Raw genomic sequence first — 20,879 nt, 5'->3', positions numbered from 1 at the left:
ATTCACATGCAACGATGAAGCCAAGACAGCAGTCCAACGGTGGTTCCACAGTCAGCCAGACGAATTCTACCACAGGGGAATCTCAAATTAAGTGCTGCGATGGGATAGATATCTGAACCGGTGTGAGGACTATGTGGAAAAATAGTGTAAAGTATGTAGAATAGTATGTATATGTGTAATTGCCTGTGCATACCTTTTTTTGGCTTATAAAAAATAGGGGCAAAGACTTTCTGATTTGCCCTCGTAGAACAGCAGCATGAGACAAAAAATACCATTAATGTTAAACTTGAATTATTTTTCTGCTTTGCTCTTTTGCATCTGGGCAATGTGAAACCATTGCGCATGGAAGCTATGCTGATTCAGTATCTGTTCCAAAAAACCAAATGCACTTTCAAACGCTGCTGGAATATTTGGCGCGGTAACACGTGTGCAGAAGCTCCGCCCCCATAGCTTTCCCTTTATTGTGACAGAAAGTTGTCCATGAGTATGATCTTCACAAAGATCTTGCACCTGATACTTAATTTTCACTAACAGTACTGAATGCTTGGAAATAACAAGTTCTATAGTGTGCTGCTATGCACAGCTTTGGACATGTTTCATAAGCTGCTCTCCCACTGTCATTTTTCACTTCATGAGCACCAACTTTCTTCCTTCTTTAAAACCCTTTATGGACAAGTGCTTCCTACAGGCAACACATCAGAAAATATATATATATATATATATATATATATATATATATATATATATATATATATATATATATATATATATATATATATATATATATAATTTCTTGCTGAGTTTCAGTATTGAGTACAAAATTAGTGGCTAAATGTCTTTGGCCAACACTTGATGGAAGGCAGCATGTGCCATTTGTCCATTTAAGTAGGAACAAAGAATCAGGATAGAGGAAGTTTGGCAAGTCATCATCATCATCAGCCTGGTTACGCCCACTGCAGGCCAAAGGCCTCTCCCATACTTCTCCAACAACCCCGGTCATGTACTAATTGTGGCCATGCCGTCCCTGCAAACTTCTTAATCTCATCCGCCCACCTAACTTTCTGCCGCCCCCTGCTACGCTTCCCTTCCCTTGGGATCCAGTCCGTAACCCTTAATGACCATCGGTTATCTTCCCTCCTCATTACATTTCCTGCCCATGCCCATTTCTTTTTCTTGATTTCAACTAAGATGTCATTAACTCGCGTTTGTTCCCTCACCCAATCTGCTCTTTTCTTATCCCTTAACGTTACACCTATCATTCTTCTTTCCATAGCTCGTTGTGTCGTCCTCAATTTGAGTAGAACCCTTTTAGTAAGCCTCCAGGTTTCTGCCCCGTAGGTGAGTACTGGTAAGACACAGCTATTATATACTTTTCTCTTGAGGGATAATGGCAACCTGCTGTTCATGATTTGGGAATGCCTGCCAAACGCACCCCAGCCCATTCTTATTCTTCTGATTATTTCCGTCTCATGATCCGGATCCGCCGTCACTACCTGCCCTAAGTAGATGTATTCCCTTACGACTTCCAGTGCCTCACTGCCTATTGTAAATTGCTGTTCTCTCCCGAGACTGTTAAGCATTACTTTAGTTTTCTGCAGATTAATTTTTAGACCCACTCTTCTGCTTTGCCTCTCCAGGTCAGTGAGCATGCATTGCAATTGGTCCCCTGAGTTACTAAGCAAGGCAATATCATCAGCGAATCGCAAGTTACTAAGGTATTCTCCATTAACTTTTATCCCCAATTCTTCCCAATCCAGGTCTCTGAATACCTCCTGTAAACACGCTGTGAATAGCATTGGAGATATCGTATCTCCCTGCCTGACGCCTTTCTTTATTGGGATTTTGTTGCTTGCTTTATGGAGGACTACGGTGGCTGTGGAGCCGCTATAGATATCTTCCAGTATTTTTACATATGGCTCATCTACACCCTGATTCCGTAATGCCTCCATGACTGCTGAGGTTTCGACTGAATCAAACGCTTTCTCGTAATCAATGAAAGCTATATATAAGGGTTGGTTATATTCTGCACATTTCTCTATCACTTGATTGATAGTGTGAATATGGTCTATTGTTGAGTAGCCTTTACGGAATCCTGCCTGGTCCTTTGGTTGACAGAAGTCTAAGGTGTTCCTGATTCTATTTGCAATTACCTTAGTAAATACTTTGTAGGCAACGGACAGTAGGCTGATCGGTCTATAATTTTTCAAGTCTTTGGCGTCCCCTTTCTTATGGATTAGGATTATGTTAGCGTTCTTCCAAGATTCCGGTACGCTCGAGGTCATGAGGCATTGCGTATACAGGGTGGCCAGTTTCTCTAGAACAATCTGTCCACCATCCTTCAACAAATCTGTTACCTGATCCTCCCCAGCTGCCTTCCCCCTTTGCATATCTCCTAAGGCTTTCTTTACTTCTTCCGGCGTTACCTTCGGGATTTCGAATTCCTCTAGACTATTTTCTCTTCCATTATCGTCGTGGATGCCACTGGTACTGTATAAATCTCTATAGAACTCCTCAGCCACTTGAACTATCTCATCCATATTAGTAATGATATTGCCGGCTTTGTCTCTTAGCGCATACATCTCATTCTTGCCAATTCCTAGTTTCTTCTTCACTGTTTTTAGGCTTCCTCCGTTCCTGAGAGCATGTTCAATTCTATCCATATTATACTTCCTTATGTCAGCTGTCTTACGCTTGTTGATTAACTTCGAAAGTTCTGCAAGTTCTATTCTAGCTGTAGGGTTAGATGCTTTCATACATTGGCGTTTCTTGATCAGATCTTTCGTCTCCTGCGATAGTTTGCTGGTTTCCTGCCTAACGGAGTTACCACCGACTTCCATTGCACACTCCTTAATGATGCCCACAAGATTGTCGTTTATTGCTTCAACACTAAGGTCCTCTTCCTGAGTTAAAGCTGAATACCTGTTCTGTAGCTTGATCTGGAATTCCTCTATTTTCCCTCTTACCGCTAACTCATTGATCGGCTTCTTATGTACCAGTTTCTTCCGTTCCCTCCTCAGGTCTAGGCTAATTCGAGTTCTTACCATCCTGTGGTCACTGCAGCGTACCTTGCCGAGCACGTCCACATCTTGTATGATGCCAGGGTTAGCGCAGAGTATGAAGTCTATTTCATTTCTAGTCTCGCCGTTCGGGCTCCTCCACGTCCACTTTCGGCTATCCCGCTTGCGGAAGAAGGTATTCATTATCCTCATATTATTCTGTTCCACAAACTCTACTAATAACTCTCCCCTGCTATTCCTAGTGCCTATGCCGTATTCACCCACTGTCTTGTCTCCAGCCTGCTTCTTGCCTACCTTGGCATTAAAGTCGCCCATTAGTATAGTGTATTTAGTTTTCACTCTGCCCATCGCCGATTCCACGTCTTCGTAGAAGCTTTCGACTTCCTGGTCATCATGACTGGATGTAGGGGCGTAGACCTGTACAATCTTCATTTTGTACCTCTTATTAAGTTTCACAACAAGACCTGCCACCCTCTCGTTAATGCTATAGAATTCCTGTATGTTACCAGCTATATTCTTATTAACCAGGAATCCGACTCCTAGTTCTCTTCTCTCCGCTAAGCCCCGGTAGCACAGGACGTGCCCGCTATTTAGCACTGTATATGCTTCTTTTGGCCTCCTAACTTCACTGAGCCCTATTATATCCCATTTACTGCCCTCTAATTCCTCCAATAGCACTGCAATAGTTTGGCAAGTGCCTCACTTTATTTTGAAAGCACGGTCAAAGGAGATAGATCGATGCAACATCTCTGACTGCGGTGGTATCACACACACGATGTAAAGCAAATGGAATGTACACCTATGGTTCACATATGACGAGAGCTCTTAATACAAATTCCAACGAAGCCATAGGTGGCTTGGGGTGAAGCCCACTTCTAGTTTTCTGCCTGGTGTTTCCCCCTATTGTTGAAATAGTTTCCACAAAATTTATATTCTTTTACAATGATTATGCTTATTCTGAATGGGTTTGGACAATTTAAATAGAAGAAAATTTTTTTAGAGTACTAATATGTCCCGTTCTTAAAGGGTTAAACTCCAGATCTACTATTTTACTTGCAGCATTTGAGCTATAGAGAGAAGCCTGATTGTGGAGTTTTGCATGTGGTCTATTCAATAACAACAATAATTGCCCCGTGAGTGTACTGGTCTGCTACAGTGTGCTGGTAGCAGAGTTTATTACTAGTTGTATGTGAATATCAGCTTTTCAATTTCTAAACAAATTCAAATAATGAAAAGCAAGTGTCAATCGAATCAAATATTTTTAGAATATTTTTAGAATACAAATACTATTGGCCTTAAAAAAATGCAGTTTTTTTTACCAACCAGAGGTTTAAAAAAAGGAGCAAGTTTATTGTACAGTAAACCAATGTACAGGAAAATTATGCTTTGTGGTAAAAAAAAATCCTGTAGTAAACGCTTTTGCTTGACAGTATCATAACTGCAGTTAATTAATGTTGTCATGAAGAAAGATAGCTGCTCGACACGTTTGGGGAGCAGCGACCTCCTCTTGCGTGTTACATTTCCTTCAGACACCAAAGAGAGCTGCTCACTGTATGTACTAGTGTTTGGTATTGGCAGGTATCTCTTTGCAAGCTGAGCAAACTGTGGGCATCATGCTTACACCACCACTCACATGGATCTTCTTTTCAGCCCAAAATTTCATCATGCACATATCTTTAAACCTGTGCTTGTGGCAGGGAAAATTGCTGCTACAAGTGAAAATTGCTGCTGGTAGGGCTTACAGGAAGGAGTGCTGACATGGAAGGAGCCTCTTCAGAAGCTTTTGTTGTTGAAGACATGTCTGGGTTCCTTGGTGTGGAAATTTTTATTGCTTTCTCTAAAGCCAGGTTTTTAATCCATTTTACCATTGAAGCATCCTGGTGGTATTCAGCTGCTTTAGAACGATGATCTAGGAACATTGTCGAGCTTGCTACTTCGTCAAATTTGTAGTTAGGAAACCGTGTTTTCAGGTGCCTAACCAGATTAGTAGCAGACACAGAGGTTTTCCTCTGTCGGCTGCTGTTGTCCAGATGCATGAAGAGGCAGCACAATGTAAGTACTTGAGCTGATTGTGTCGGGTAGTCATAAGCACCAGGCAGGGGTCCCGTGACAGTACCCCCTTCTTATGATATGCTTCACTGCTCGGAAAAAATGCTTCACCGCTATACATTCTGTATGCTTCGCCGCATAACGCGGTTGTACTGCGGCGAAGGTGACTTGAAGAACCGACACCAGCAAATTTTGGGGATTCGAATATTTCGAATAGTAAAACGGTTTTTGGAATCGAATATTTGAAGCTTAGAATATTTGCACACCTCTATTTATTACGCTTGTCATATATTTGACTTCGTGTTGAGTTTGGATGATCAGCAGAACTAGTCATGATAATTTATGTAAACTTGTAGTGTTTGACTCTCTCTTCACTTTATTATGCAGGCACCGTGTTCTGTGGCACCAGATCAGCTTTACCACTCTGCCATCGTTAACGCTGCAGGCGTCTGTTCGCCAGAGTGTTTCTCTTGGTGTGGCAAACTCCCCCAATGGAGCACTCATTTCCCTTCAGGTATCCAATGCCTGTGAGGTAAGCTGTGGGCTTGTGGACCAGCTGTGGCACACACTCCGCATGTCACTAACTGCTGGGCTGGTTCTTGTGTATATGTGGTGCAGACGGATGGCCTCAGTGGTGTTGACTTGAGCCTGCTGCAAGTGACCTGTGTAAGCCGGGTCTGGAGCTTGGTTCCCCTCACATCACATCCCAAATTGGGTAAGTTTGTCATGGCAATTTTGCTTTTATAAGTAATGTTGTTTGCCAAATTGGGGGTACTATGCAGAAGCACATGTTTTTGGGGCTGCAGTAGATTTTAGTGCCTGTCGGGCTGCATAAGCACTATAATAGCCTTTCTTAAAAAAATATGCAGTTAAATCTCGATATAATGAAGTGTTTAACTTTTTATAGCTTCTTGTCCATAGAGCACCATGTATTTAGAGCCTCAATATAAAGAAATGTGTTTATACACGATTTCAATAGAAAAATATTTTACTACCATCACAAAGGAATACCGAGACAATAAATGGAAACTTCTGCTGAAGCAGAAGATCAAATGGTTGAATTAGAAGTGGCTACTTGTGAACGCACCTCTCAAATTGCGATAAGATCCTAGCATGCCCCACACACTGTATGCTTTGGACGCAAGTGAAAGCATGCGAGGGTGAGCCAAGAATGGTAGCTTGATGAGCATGCTGCCTTCTTGTGTGAGCACAGTGAAAGGGATGAGGGGAGCGAGCTTGCGATAATGCGATCAAGCGCATGCAAGGGGGGGAGGGCAAGTTGATGCGTGTCTGCTTTTCTGGCACAGCCTTGGTTCACATGGCTGTGTGCGGCTGAGCGCATACGCAACCCGTGCGCCCTGTTTTAGAAGTAATCTGCGGCATGTACAAATGTTGGGTATGCTCAGACGTCGTTGCATCATGTGCGCTGTCTTCCCACAAAATTAGTACTGGAGGTTTCATAATCGTGAGTTTTGGAGTCATGTTGAAGCCAGAGGCAGACAAAGGATTCGCTCCCCACTGCCGATGCTCTTTATGATAGTGTCGTCCTACTGCAGGCAACACATTAGGCACAGGGGCGGAGTGGACATGACAGTGTGGCTGGCTTCGCTTCGTACCGCCAATGTGAAGATATCGTTGACACGGCATGAAACCGTATCATTTGTCGCCGACTCAAATTCATCAAAATGAAATTCTTTTTCTGATTCAAATTTGCTTTTTCCTGGAAAATTTTGCCACCCCTTCCATGTAAGAAAACTCAATCGGCAGCTGTGCTTAATTGCATAAAAAAATCAAATTTCCTTATACTGAAATTTCAATATAATGCAAATTGGAAACTTTACCAAATATGTTATATTGAGGTTTAACTGTGTGTATATATATGTTTCAGGGAAAGGGGATTTATTTTATTTAGCCCTGAAACACAAGACCTTTCTGTCACGTTGAACACTATTCAAAACGTTTACAATTTTCTGACTGGCTCCGTTACTTGCCACTATTTGTTTATAACAGCACATCATGTGTGAAAATTGTGAATTTTCAGTAATCTTAAATTTTCAGGCAATTCATTCATAGGCTTTTGAATTCATTGATAAGCTCCTGTAGGCTCACAAATTTGTCGTAGGCTAAAAACTTGTGCTGTGCGAAGCAAATTTGAATATTTTAGAATAGTTTTTGAATACGTCCAGGTCAAATTACTGAAAAAATGTACTGCAAAGCATGCCCAAGAAAGCATTCTATATGGGTTATTGTGCTTGTCTTTTGCTTTTATTCTGATCGTCAACATAAGGATATGCCATAGCTTTAAAAAATCTAGTAGCATTACATTCAGGTTTATTTTTACTTTGAACTCTCAAAAATTGGTTGTGCGTTACATTCGGTTACCATATTTTTGCACATATAACCAGCACTAAAATGTCAAAAAAAAAATGTAGCAGTAAAGTGGGAGTGCGAATTAGATGCAAATTTCGCAATGAAGTGTGGCTTCACGGCAGTGCGAGCCGTGATGCCGTGAAGCCACTCCTCAAGGCAAGGTTCTCTGCCATTCAAAGTTTTATCTCCTAGGGAGCACATTCCTCCCCACCCCTGCATGTGGAAGCTCCCTTCTCCCCTCTTTCAAGGTCGCCCACTCTCCTCCATTTTACGGGTAGCCATTTTGCGTTTGGTAATTAGCGAATGGCGCACACGGCGCTGGCAAATTCGTACGTCAGCCGTTCCCGCGGCACTCCCTCAGTCTCCGCGAAGTGCTTTGCAATACAGCGGTGAGCTAAATCACTGTTGGATTGGGGTCACCGTTGCCGATCCGAAGGCTTCTCCATCCGCACTGTCATCCGCTGTCGTACGAGTGTTAGCTGCGAAGTGATGCAATTCACGTCAGGTATCATGTGACTGATTCGTCCACGATTACATCGGGTGTGTGAATCCAGCTTTGCCAGCATCGCCGAAGAATGAGGGAACAGAGTCGCTGGCCGAAGATACGATGTAGATGAGTCGTGCATCCGTGAATAGAGACTGTTTTTGCAAAGATTTGAGCAGTGTTGTATGCAGTTACTTCTGCGGATGACATGCAGGGATATTTTTTTCTCGTTCCAGACTGTTGTAGATTATATGCGGTGGTGGGTTATATGCGCAAAAACACGGTATAGGCAGATTCTCCGCTTTGTACTTTTACACTGTGCTCTTTCTAGTCTATGGGCACTAATCGAGCTATTTTGTCTAAAATAGCGTCAGGGTGCGATTTAATTTTCAGCAAATGAAACCATTATATTTATTTTCTGGAACTTCAAATACTTTGAATAGTAAAAGTCCAGTGCGAATTGAATAGCAAGCACTATTAAAAAAATATTTGAAAATTTGAATATTCGCACACCCCTACTAAAGACTCTACGATGGTTTCACACCTTCACTAATGTTGAATTCCAATAGTAGATTCAGATCAAGTTTTTCTGCTTTGTATGGAGCAACTTTATTCCAGTGGCAGAATGAGAGCGTGAGTTGTGTGTTCCAACAGCTACTAATTCCAGATCACTCCACGGAGCAAAAATGTTTGCTCCGCCGAAATCGGCAGATTTAATCAGAAGTCAGCGTGGCATATTTACTTCACCCGCCTCTGCTTCCCGTCATGGTCGCCTGTTTCCGGTCGCGGGCAGCTATAGACGACATGGAAAACATGGACACTGTGTCGCGCCGTGCATTTTTGTTCCTGCTCCTGGATAGTGACAGCTCCAACTCGGATTCTATAAGTTCCCAAGTCCAGTGATAATTCTTCCTACACGGAAGAAAAACGAATGCATGTAATGCCAATATAGTCCAGATAATGGTGGTGATGGTAATGAGGCCTACCCGATCCACTTCTAGTCTAGCGCCCTCTCACTTGATTTCCCTGTGCCCTTGCGAGAGCGCACGCATACCATTCGTAGATTTGACGAGAGCGATCTCCGTCGGAACGATGCGCTCTGTTCGTGATACGGTCGAGTGCTCGCAATCTGCCATAGTAATTGAACATAAAAAAACTTTTAACACGCCACTGCTCTTCCTTTCTATATTTGTACTCGTACACTTCCAAATTCTTTCATTTTCTTCTGCCTTCCTATACATACTGCAAGTGTGACAGGGAGATCACTCAATATCCCTAAATCGCTGCTGCCACATTTTCAGTGTGAAGTAATAATGTTCATACAAGTGATCCTTAATTAAATATACCTTTTGCCTCTGAATTACCTTTGTATTTTATTTGATGAGAATTATTGGTAAGCTTAGCTAAAAATTCACTTTGACTTAGTTAAATACAAAGTTTTTTTTAGACCATAAAGAATTTTTTAAAAATAACCTGTGGCAGAAAGTGTAATTGGGGTCCTGGAGCTCGATTAGTGAAAGGGGCGGACATTACTTGCATGAGAAATCGAATTGTATAATTGACTAATTAACAAAACATCACTAATTATTTACTTTTTAATTAATTTATTTATGGCACATATGGCAGTTTATGTATTGTAAGCCAGTCAGTTTGCAAAGATTATCCACTTGGATCAAATTCTAAGGATCGCACGGGTTTCAGGATATGCGCCTTGAAACTTGCGGTGAGGATGCATTACTGTTCCACTTACTTTTTAACAAACTGCTACTATTTTATGCATTGAAATGCAAAAGTAACGGGATTGCACATTTTGGGAATGACTATCTTGAAACGGGTGTCATCCTGAAAATTTGTTACACACGGATACACCTTGTGAACTCACCAGCTGCAGTTGGTAAATTGCAACATGTGTCATGAAGTGATTACTTGAAATGTTAAGTAGTACATTTTTGTTCATCAGTCAATTGTGCATTTCGATTTCTCATGCAAGTAATGTCTGCCTTTTTTATCTAGCCCAATGACTACAATTATGCTATCTGCCACAGGTGATTTTTAATTGCATATGGTTATAAAAAAAAAGTGCCTAGTGTAACTGGAGTTCTGATGTCATTCTTCTATAAAGTAGATTAAAACTGTGCATCTTGTTGTATTGTGTTCTCATTCCTTGTTCAGTTTACTTTTACCTAACGTTAAATACAAAGCTGATGCTTCGCAAGAGTCTCTTTATTATCAATTTTCAAACTTCCTTTTCAATTTCATTTTTAGGCACACCAGTGGTAAAGCCCCAAGAAACAAAAAACCTGATCCTGCGAGTCACACCTTTTAGTTCTAAATGTAAGCATCACTGCATTTATTCTCTTTTTGGTACCATTGCAATCGCTTATTTTTATATATACTACATACAAGGTTTTCTTTTTCAGTAAGCCAAGACAACACAACAGTGGTCTCACAACTTCCTTTGACACGCGTGCAAGTATGTAAAGCTATTTAACTTGTCGTGTGCTGTAAGAACAGTAATATCTGATGTGAACACTTAGTTGCATTCAGATATCATTTTAATAAAGTTGTACTTGCAACAGATTAGTTTACTAAATAAAAAAGTTTGTTAAGTCAGTATTTCAGTGTTCTAGCAGTGCAAATGATTTCATAAGTTCCCATAAAAGCTCTTAGTTGACATGGTGTGAAGGAGTGCCTGTATGCAAGATTTGAGTAAAAATATAAGCAATAACTACAAATGAAGTCAGCTTTCGTTATTTTGGTTTTGACGAAACCATCAGAATAGACCAAATTATTCGATGGGTCGAATTAAAATACGAGGCTGAAAAGAATGTCCACACCACCACTGCTGCATCTGGTATTTACCAGATTCTAACGTGACCCTTAATCTAAAGTGCACCTAGATTTAATGGTTTCAAGCAGAAAATGAAGCACCCAAATCTAAACATGCCACTGGTTCTATTTTTTAGGATGTACTGTGCCTCCACTTCTGATAATTCAATGTAAGATATAACCTGCTGGGTTTATTCAGCAGGATGGAAGTTTCTTTAGTACTGGACCACACACACTGTACTTTTTGCCCATGAAAATGTGTTGTGTGCACTGCTACACTCAGCGTGTGCTGGCATGACAGCTTGTGATGACCACATTAAAGGAACCGTGATACAGCATTTACCACAATCATCAAAAATGTGGTTGCGCCACACTTGAAGGCCATTCTCTATTAATGTGAGGGCGAATCAAAGTGTTTGCCCTTATTTTTTATTAGTCCAAATAAGGGTACATACAGGCAATTACAACTATGCATACTATTCTATGTACCTTACACTATTTTTCCACATAGTCCTGTTAAAAATTTCTTCGCAGACACACAGATTTTTAAAAAGGGCGCTCTTCAATAGATAAATAAAAGAAAAAAAAGAGTTCACACCAGCGTGATGACCGCCTTCCTTCGCAGCCGCCATATCTCTCCTATGTTGCCAGCCTTGGCTTCCGATTCCGCTAACACTCGGCCATTCTGACAGATAACTGTCCTCAATTTACACGGTATAGCCCTGAAGATACAAAGGTCTTTTGGACACGCGTGCTACGCCACTGCACGCTGTCTTCCTCGTTGGTGCTTGACTGGTTGGACAATTCTTGGCATCTTCCACCTCTTCTCTTCAGTTGGCTGATGTGGGCGGTAGTCGAGTAGACCCTTTTCTTTCCGTTCGTCTCGGTCACTCTGTAGGTGTCCGCTGGGAGTATTTCAATCACAGTCAGTGGACCTCTGAACTTCTTCTGGGTTTTTGTTAGGGCACCAGTGTGCTCTGGAACGCAGTGCATGACCACTATGTCTCCAACACGCAGCTTGTCCGCTGTAAAGTGATGCTTGTTGAAGTACTGCTTCGACTTTTCTTGCTGGCTCACTATTCCCTTTTGAGCCATCTCTTGAGTTGCTCCGGACATACCCACTCGTTATTCTCCGTGTTTAGCCATCTGAGGACACCATCCTACGTCCTTGGTGGATATCCATGCAGAAGCCTGAAAGGGCTAGTGCCTGTTAAGGCATTGTACGAGGTGTTTAGGTAGCTCTCTAACTCCTTGATGTTCTGATCCCAGTCCTTGTGAGTCGGATCCTTGATTGTAGCCATAATACACGGTACCAGAGTTCGATTTATACGCTCCACCCGACTGTTAGCCCTCGGATGGTGAGCAGAGTTCAGTGTGTGAGTCACACCATTTTCCTGACAGAAGGCTTCGAAGCCGTGGGACATGAAACAGGAACCACGGTCTGAGATGATGCGCTCCGGTAGTCCGAACTCGGTTATAAAACTCTGCATGCACCACAGTACATTTCTCGCTGAGGTGTCTCGCACGGGGTATAGGCGCACAAACTTGGCCAGATTGTCCACCAACACCAAGATCCACTGGTTTTTCTTGGAACTTCTCACAAACGGACCAACATGGTCCACGTGTACAACTTGAAATGGTCTCTTCCCAGGTGGTATCGAGTGCAGAAGTCCAGGTTTCTTCCCTCCTGGAATCTTCGTGAGCAGACACTCGAAACACCTTTGGATGTGTTGGTCCACGTAACGCTTCATCTGAGGAAACCAATAAAGTTTCTTGATTTTCGTCACTGTTCGGTCTGTACTAAAATGTCCCTGTAAGTCGTGAAACTTGAAAAAACAGTATTTTACGCATGCTCTTAGTAGGCATCACGAAAAGAAGTCGTCCGTCTTCTTCCACGTAAAACAGCCTTCCATCCTTCAGTTGTGGGTTTTTGACCTTGACACTTTCTTCCTCTGTCCTTTCCTTGATTGGCTTCTCGAGAATTCGTGCGAGGTTAGCCAAGTCCGCATCAGATTGCTGAATGATCACAACTTGGTCCTCTAAACTCAAGGCAAGGCACACTTCGATCCTTGTCTCTACAACCTCATCGAGCGTGTCCTGCAGCGCTCCTATGGGTTCACGACTCAAATAGTCCAGTTGTGCCATTTTCTCACATGCTCAGTGCTTCACCTCGAAGTCATACTCTTGAAGTAAGTCAAACCACCTTGCTATCTGTAGTTTAAGAGTATTGTGCGTATTCAGATACACAATTACTTGGCAATCTGTTACCAGCGTGAACGGAATGCCTAGGAGGAATGGACGAAGTCTTTCCATATTCCAGACTACAGTCAAATCTGGATATATCGAATTCGACGGGGATCGGAAAATAGTTCGATATAGCGAAAATTCGATATACAGATATAGGCCGAAAAAGCACTCGCGATCATAAAAAATTGTGGCTTACCGATTGGAACAGCCGCGAATCACATAGCATGTGCACACAATATGAAAGCGCTTTATCTCACGGAAAAAAAATCACTAATTTTGGGCTGCTTTTTCCTCTGGGAAATGAAGTTTAAAACACTAGTCTCAATCTTCTCGAGACTGTCCAGGTGCGAGAGCCCAGTGCCTTCCATTTCGCCGCAACAGCGCCGAATCAGGCTGAACGCTGACACCAGTTCAGTGGCTGTGCACGGACGCGTTTCTTCGAAAACACAGTTGCCCTTGTCGTCGCTGGAATCGCCGTCTTGAACGCCAGCTATTCCGGCCACAATGTCCTCATCAGCGAGGTCGGCTACCGCTTTAACTTCGCTGTCAGCGTTAATGAAGTCATCAACAGTAACTTCAGACGGGACGACGCCGGGAAAATTGGACAAGTCGCGGAACGTGTCCTCCAAGCACTCATCGTCATCTAAAGCTTCCGGACATTCATCTCTGGCCACTTCAAGGCCTGCCTTGCCGAAACAGTTGGCTACTGTGGCCTGCTTCACGTCGCCCCAAGCGCCGGTAATCATCTGGATCGCGCCGAGCAGGTCAATCTTGAGATCGGTTCCCAGGCGGAGGTTTATGAGGAGCCGTTAATAAGTTGCTTCCGATAGCCTACCTTGAATGCCTTTATGATACCCTGGTCGAGGGGCTGCAGGCTCGCTGTGGTGTTCAGTGGGAGAAACTTCAATTCGATGTGCTGCAGTTTGCAAGTCGTTTGATGGGCCGAACAGTTGTCTACCAGAAGGCAAACTTGGCGGCCCAACTTGCGCAACTCAGCGTCCCAAGCCTGTAGCCATTCAACAAAAAGTTAACGTGTCATCCAGGCCTTCCTATTACAGCCGTAGCGGACGGGAAGCTGTTTACAGTTCTTGAAGCAGCGCGGTGACTTGCTCTTCCTGATCACGAATGGCTGTAGCTTGCACGAGCCGTCCATGTTGGCTGCAAGCAGTACTGACACACGCACTTTGCTCATTTTACTGCCGTGACATGAGGTTCCACGAAAAGCGAGTGTCTTATTCGGCAACATTTGCCAAAAGAGACCAGTTTTGTCTGCATTGAAGATATTTGCAGGCGAAAACTTCGCAGTGATCTTCGGCCACTCCTCAGAAAGCCACTGTTGCATCTCCTGGCTGCTGACAGCCCCACTTTCGTCTGAAATGGCCTTTCCTACAATGCTGTGGCGGTTTTTAAACCGTTGCAGCCATCCAGTGCCACCGCAAAAGTTCTCTTCGCCAAGAGCCGTAGCAAACCATTTGGCCTTTTCGATTAACATCGGGCCCTCCACAGGAATTTCGTGGAGAAACCACGTATAGAGTGCCTTCTCCACTTTGTCAAAAGCAGCAGGGCGCACATGACACACTCCCGAACAACTTTCCTCACCTGCTTTAAGCTTGATGTCCTGCTTGTTTTTTAACAACGTACTTAAAGTACTCCGTGGAATGCCATATGCGTCTGCCATGGAGGACTTCTTTTCTCCATTCTCGACACGCCGGATTACTTCAAGCTTTCTTGCAAAGTCCAGATTCTTCCTCTTTTTTATGTCTGCGGATGCCATAGCTCACCAGATGACCGCAATCACACACGCTACACACGGCACGTTGAAACAGAGGTACGCACAACAAAACGCGCGATGCGCAGATGGAGCAGTCCGAGCGAAGCCTGTTCGAGCGGCAGTCAACGGGGCTGCGAAGGAACGACAAAGGGAAAAGAAAGAAGAGAGCGGGGAAAAAGATCGGTGGAATAAGCCGTCGAAGGCGCTGTGTTCGTTTTTTAGCCCTCTCTGGCTCTCTTGTCTCCCCTGACCCACGAGCGACCGTGCCGACCCATCACTCTCTCTCTCTCCCTTTTCCCAGGAAGCGTGGCTTGGAAGCGTCGCCGCGTCTCCATGCCGCGCACTCTCTTCGCTGAGCTCCAATGCCCTTGCCCAATGCACACGCCGGCGGTAGAGGAGGAGTGAGAGAGCTCGCGCCGGTAGGGCGCAAGAACGGGGGAAAGGCTCTGCGTCTCTGTCGCTAGGCGGCGGCCGCGCATGCGCAGAGGAGGAGCCTGCTGACTGACTCTGCGGAAATGTTTTCCCCTGAGGACCGGACACGAATGTCTTTGGGAAAAGCGCACCTTCAAGGGGCGCGGCGCGGCGTGGCGTTCGATATATCGAATGTCCGACGAAAATGGAATTCGATATACTACGCAGTTGTCCTATACTTTTACATAGTATCTCCAAGGGGGTAATCTGCGTATTCGATTTAGCCAATAATTCGAAATATGCGGGTTCGATATATCCAGGTTCGACTGTATTGCCACCAGCTCCAGTTTTCCCGCATGGTAATTCTCAGCCTCAGTGGTGCGTTTACTGACAGAAAACTTTAAGTGCCAGCGTCCTGACTCATCTTGTTGAAGGATCATTCCCGCAAGTCCATGTTTGCTTGCGTCCGTGTGGAGTTCTGTTGGAGCCAAAGGATCATACAACTTCAGAACCAGAGGCTCTGTCAGCTCTCTCCGGAGCTGGTCGACAGCTTCCTGTTTCTCCACTCGCCCATATAAACTTTGTCTTTCTTGATCTGAGAAGTAAGTGGTTCTGCCTTCAGGGCATAGTGGGGAATGAACCGTCTGAAAAATCCTGTCAGGCCCAGAAATTTCTTGACACTGTGAACATCAGTTGGCGTGCTAGCGTCCAATGTAGTTTGTTGTTTCACTTCACCTGGCTGCAGGTAGCCTTTCGCAATCTTGAAACCTAAGTGGTCGAGTTCGTCACTTCCAAACACACACTTGGATAGCTTCAGAGTGAGACCAGCACCTCGCAAAGCAGCCAGTACTTGTTCGAGCTGAACCAGCAAGTCTTCCCAGTCCTTGGCTGGAATCAGCAAGTCGTCCATGTAACACGATGCTACAGTGCTACGCAGAGATCCGAGGACCTTGTTCATTAGACGTTGAAATAAAGCAGGACCGTTTCTCAACCCGAACACCATACGTTGAAACTGCCCGGTCTCATCAGGCGGGATGAATGTAGTTTTGGCCTTCGATTCCTTACTCGGTGGAAGCTGAAGGTATCCGCTGCACAATCTAACACGCAGTGCATTCGTGCTCCAGACAGTCGTTGCAGCTGGTCATCAATGTTTGACAAGGGAAAGTGTTCCGGCACCGTCTGGCTATTTAGCCATCGATAATCTACGACTAAAAGATTTTCTCCATTTTTCTTTTTCACGAGTAGCACTGGACTAGCGTATGGTGAGGATGTTTCGGTTATAATGCCAGTCAGTCTCGTTCCACTCTTTGACAATTTCTTGGATTGCTTCTCTTTCCTCTGCATTAGTCGTGTACGGTTTGCAGCTGACTGGAGTGCTTTTGGAATACTCTTTGATAGTCATCTCCAGGTGGTTACAACGCCCCAACTCTGACAAATTCAGTGCAAAGCAGTCCCTGTATTCATTGAGCATCTTCAGTAGTGCATCCACTTGTTCATTGACGTCCTTCCCAACATTCAGCAAGTTACGATCAATGGGCTTTGGCTGAGGCACAGGTCTCACGAGTGTTAACTCTTCGCTACCTGATAGCAGTTCAACATGAGCCAACGATCTTCCCTTGATCAGCTTGTGGTCTTCATCCTTGTTGTTCAACGTGGGTATCTCAACCCTTCCGTGTTTGATTTGTAGTAGTATTCCCTTACCAGGCCCACTAGGTAAGATCAGATTTCCTTCACTCTTACCGGTCTCCACTGTCACCCAACACACAGTTCTTTTGGGCAGCACAATGGTTTCTTTGACACGATGTGGTTCCTTGGAAGGCTTCATCTGGGCAAGGTCGATGTTACAAAATGACAACAGAAGTGCTCCATGTGAAAGCTTGGGAACTTTCGAGGGAGCGAAGCCTAACGCCAAAGGATTTTAAAGCCAGCCGGGGCTGGCTTCAGAAATTCATGAAGCACTTCGGCTTCAGCCTCCGACGTCGCACTTCAATCACCCAGAAGCTGTCAAGCAATTTCGAAGAAAAGCTGATAGCTTTCAGCGAGCGCTACGTGCTGCGAAAGAGAGAAGCGGCAGGCTATAACCTTGGGCAAATCGGCAACGCCGACCAGACGGCTGTGTATTTTGATATGCCAGTGGCGTACAGCGTGAATTAAAAGGGTGCCAAGGAGGTGAAGGTGCGCTCTGCAGGCTACGAGAAGCAGCGCGCAACTGTGATGCTGTGCTACACAGCTGATGGACATAAACTCCCTCCTTATATGATATTTAAAAGGAAGACACTGCCTGCTTGAGAAACTTTCCCAAGAAATGTCATTGTGCGGGCAAATGAGAACGGGTGGATGACGGGTGCGATGGTAGAAGAGTGGGTTAAGATTGTGTGGCGACGGCATCCAGGAGCCCTTTTGACAAAGAACTCGCTCCTTGTCGTTGATTCTTACCGCGGGCACTTGACCGACAACGTGAAGGCTGCGCTCGTCCAAGCAAACACGGACCTCGCTGTCATACCGGGCGGCATGACGGGCCAGTTGCAGCCACTTGATGTCTGCATCAACAAACCTTTCGAGGATCGTCTGCAGAAATATTACATGGACTGGTAGACTGACGAAGACCACATGCTAATGGCAACTGGCCGCATCAACCATGCATCGCTATCGCAGCTGGCGGGCTGGGTAGCTGCAGTGTAGGACGACATCCCAGGTACTTTGGTCGTGCATGCCTTTAAAAAGTGCAGCATATCTAATGCATTTGACTGCACCGAAAATAGTGCACTGTTTGAATGTGACAGTGACAAGGAACACAGCGATGAGTGTAGCAGCGACCACGACGTTGAATGAGTTCTGCACGTTCAGATTCAATAAATGCTGTTTGCATTTTGTGAACGCTTTCCTCAATTCTTTTGTTCGGCCTACATTCGAGGTAATATATATTGTTGCGGTACAACGCGGACAGAAGACAGGGAGACGTTCTTCAAGAACAACAGGACAACCTGTTTAAAAACAAACGGAACAGGGGCACTTCACCCTCACCCAAGCTCAGCCACCCACTAGACGGAGTCCATTAATGCCCCGATCGTCGTTGTCTTCTGCATAGAATACACGCGTCATTTGTCCCTCCCTAAAAGAGCATCGCCCCGATGTTAAACCAGAAATGTAACTCGCGGAAGTAAGAGTCTCTCGCATAGTTATTCACGCACATACGGCTTCATGCGGACAACGTGCACAAGTTCAGGACGGTGCGTGCGGCGCCACGTACAATTGGGACTATCGGAGACAACCTCGTACGTGACATCACTCAGTCAGCGCAATACTCGATATGGTCCGAAGTATCGTCTTAACAGCTTCTTGGGCAGGCCTCGGTTCCGTATGGGTGTCCAAACCCACACTCTGTCGCCGACGTCATAGGTTACCATTTGACGGTTAAGATCACAGCGCCCTGCGTTGTAGTCTTGATGCTGGCAGATCTGCAAGCGTGCGAGCTGCTGAGCCTCTTCTGCGCGTTGCGTAAACACCTCGGCGTCCGTATCAGTGTCGTCAAAGTCGTGTGGAAGCATTGCATCCAACATCGTTCATACATCCCGTCTGTGAACAAGGGTGAGAGGAGTCATGCGTGTTGTCTCTTGTTTCGCTGTGTTATATGCAAGGGTGATATAAGGTAGGATGTCGTCCCAATTTTTCTGTTCAACATCCACGTACATGGAGAGCATGTCTTAAATTGTTTTGTTGAGGCATTCTGTTAATCCATTGGTTTGTGGATGATAGGCGATTGACTTCCGATGAACCGTTCCACTTAGCAGCAAGACGTGATCTAAAAGTGCAGCCGTGAATGCGGTTCCTCCATCTGTTATTACGATGGTTGGTGCACCGTGTCGCAGCACAACATGCTCAATGAAAAGCGCTACCTCGGCAGCTGTGCTACTCTGGAGTGCCTTTGTTTCAGCGTAACGTGTGAGATAGTCGGTTGCGACAATAACAAAGCGATTCCCTGCAGTAGAAGTAGGAAGTGGGCCCAATATATCCATTCCGATTTGGTCAAATGGTCTTCGAGGAACCTGGACGGGTTGTAGGAGACCGGCTGGTTTCGACGGAGGCGACTTGCGCTTCTGGCAGTAGGGGCAAGTGCGAACGTGATGTTTCACGGTGGTGGTAAGTCTCGGCCAGTAGTACCTCTGCTGCACTCAGGCCAACATTCTCGTGTAGCCTAAGTGACCAAAAGTCACCTCGTTGTGACAGGCTTCAAGTAGTTCCGTACGAAGAGCTGCAGGAATGACGAGCAGATAGGGGGACCCGGTCGAAGAAAAGTTTCATTTGTTAAGTACTTTCGCCCGCAAACAAAACGACAAACAGTCCTCTTACGAAAACTCTAGGCGGTTTCGCAGATCTGCCCTCTAAGTAATTGATGAGTTCACACAACTCAGGGTCGTCCCGTTGTTGTTGCGCGATGGTGAATGTGTCCGGAACACAAACAAATGCCGAGTCTTCTTCGGGTGGAGCAGACGACGCTATCGGCGATCGAGACAGGCAATCAGCATCCGTATGTCGTTTCCCTGACTTGTACTTGACAGTCATGTCGAACTCTTGGAACCGTAGGCCCCAACGTGCCAGTCATCCCAAATGATCTTTGATGTTTGTCAACCAACACAGTGAATGGTGGTCGCTGATAACTGTGAAGTGGCGGCCATACAAGTATGGGCGAAATTTCATAACCGCCCATACTACGGGGAGGCATTCTTTCTCAGTCGTGGAGTAATTAGCCTCTGTGCGTGAGAGTGTTCTACTTGCATCGGCAAGTACTCTTTCTGTGCCCTCCTGCTGCTGCACAAGAACAGCTCCCAAGCCAACATTGCTTGCATCAGTGTGGAGCAATGTAGGAACGGTCTCATCAAAGTGAGCAAGTACTGGAGGTGTCTGGAGACATTCCCGCAAGTCATTGAATGCACCTTGCTCTTTGTCACCCCATACAAAAGCAACATCATCTCTCGTCAGGCGAGTTAACGGAGACACAATACGAGAAAAGTCTTCAATAAACTGCCGGTAATAGGCACAGAGGCCGAGGAAGAGCCTGACAGCCTTTTTATCGGATGGTACGGGAAACTGTGCGACGGCAGCAATTTTTGGGGGATCTGAGCGGACACCTGCGTGGCTGACGACGTGACCAAGAAACTGTAGTTCCGCAAAGCCAAAGTGGCACTTCTCCGGTTTCAGGGTAAGGCCGGCGGACCGGATGGACTGCAGAACTGCTTCAAGCCGTTCGAGATGTTCTTCAAGTGTTGCGGAGAACATGATGACGTCGTCGAGGTACGCTAAGCAGGTTTTCCACTTCAGGCCTGAAAGCACAGTGTCCATGGGGCGTTGGAACGTAGCAGGGGCAGAGCACAAGCCAAAAGGCAAGACCTTAAATTCGTATAGGCCGTCTGGAGCCACAAGAGCAGTTTTTTCACTGTCTCTCGGGTCTACCTCGATTTGCGAATATCTGCTTTTTAAATCCATTGAGGAGAAGAAACGCACTTGTTGAAGCCGGTCGAGTGAATCGTCTATACGGGGAAGCAGGTACACGTCTTTCTTTGTCACCTAATTTAGTTTTCGGTTGTCCACACAGAAACGCAAGCTGCCGTGCTTTTTTTTTTTTACTATAACTACAGGAGATGCCCAGCGACTCATTGATGGTTGGATCACGTCGTCTTCAAGCATTTTTGTCACTTGTTGT

At 45.1% G+C, this 20,879-nt stretch overlaps 1 protein-coding gene across 2 annotated transcripts in view; it reads left to right on the top strand.

The window, feature by feature from the left end:
- l(3)76BDm (trafficking protein particle complex subunit 8 homolog l(3)76BDm) overlaps positions 1-20,879 on the top strand; it is a 142,955-nt gene that overhangs the window by 98,060 nt on the left and 24,016 nt on the right. For both annotated transcript variants that reach the window (XM_075670813.1, XM_075670812.1), the window contains 4 exons: positions 5,454-5,598; positions 5,685-5,781; positions 10,186-10,254; positions 10,341-10,393. In XM_075670813.1, the coding sequence (XP_075526928.1) occupies positions 5,454-5,598; positions 5,685-5,781; positions 10,186-10,254; positions 10,341-10,393 (364 nt within the window). The remainder of the gene's footprint in view (positions 1-5,453; positions 5,599-5,684; positions 5,782-10,185; positions 10,255-10,340; positions 10,394-20,879) is intronic.

Source organism: Dermacentor variabilis, chromosome 1, assembly GCF_050947875.1.
Source record: "Dermacentor variabilis isolate Ectoservices chromosome 1, ASM5094787v1, whole genome shotgun sequence".
NCBI classification, from domain to species: domain Eukaryota; kingdom Metazoa; phylum Arthropoda; class Arachnida; order Ixodida; family Ixodidae; genus Dermacentor; species Dermacentor variabilis.
The sequence above is the reverse complement of the archived record's forward strand: the minus strand, read 5'-3'. Positions and strand labels throughout refer to the sequence as shown.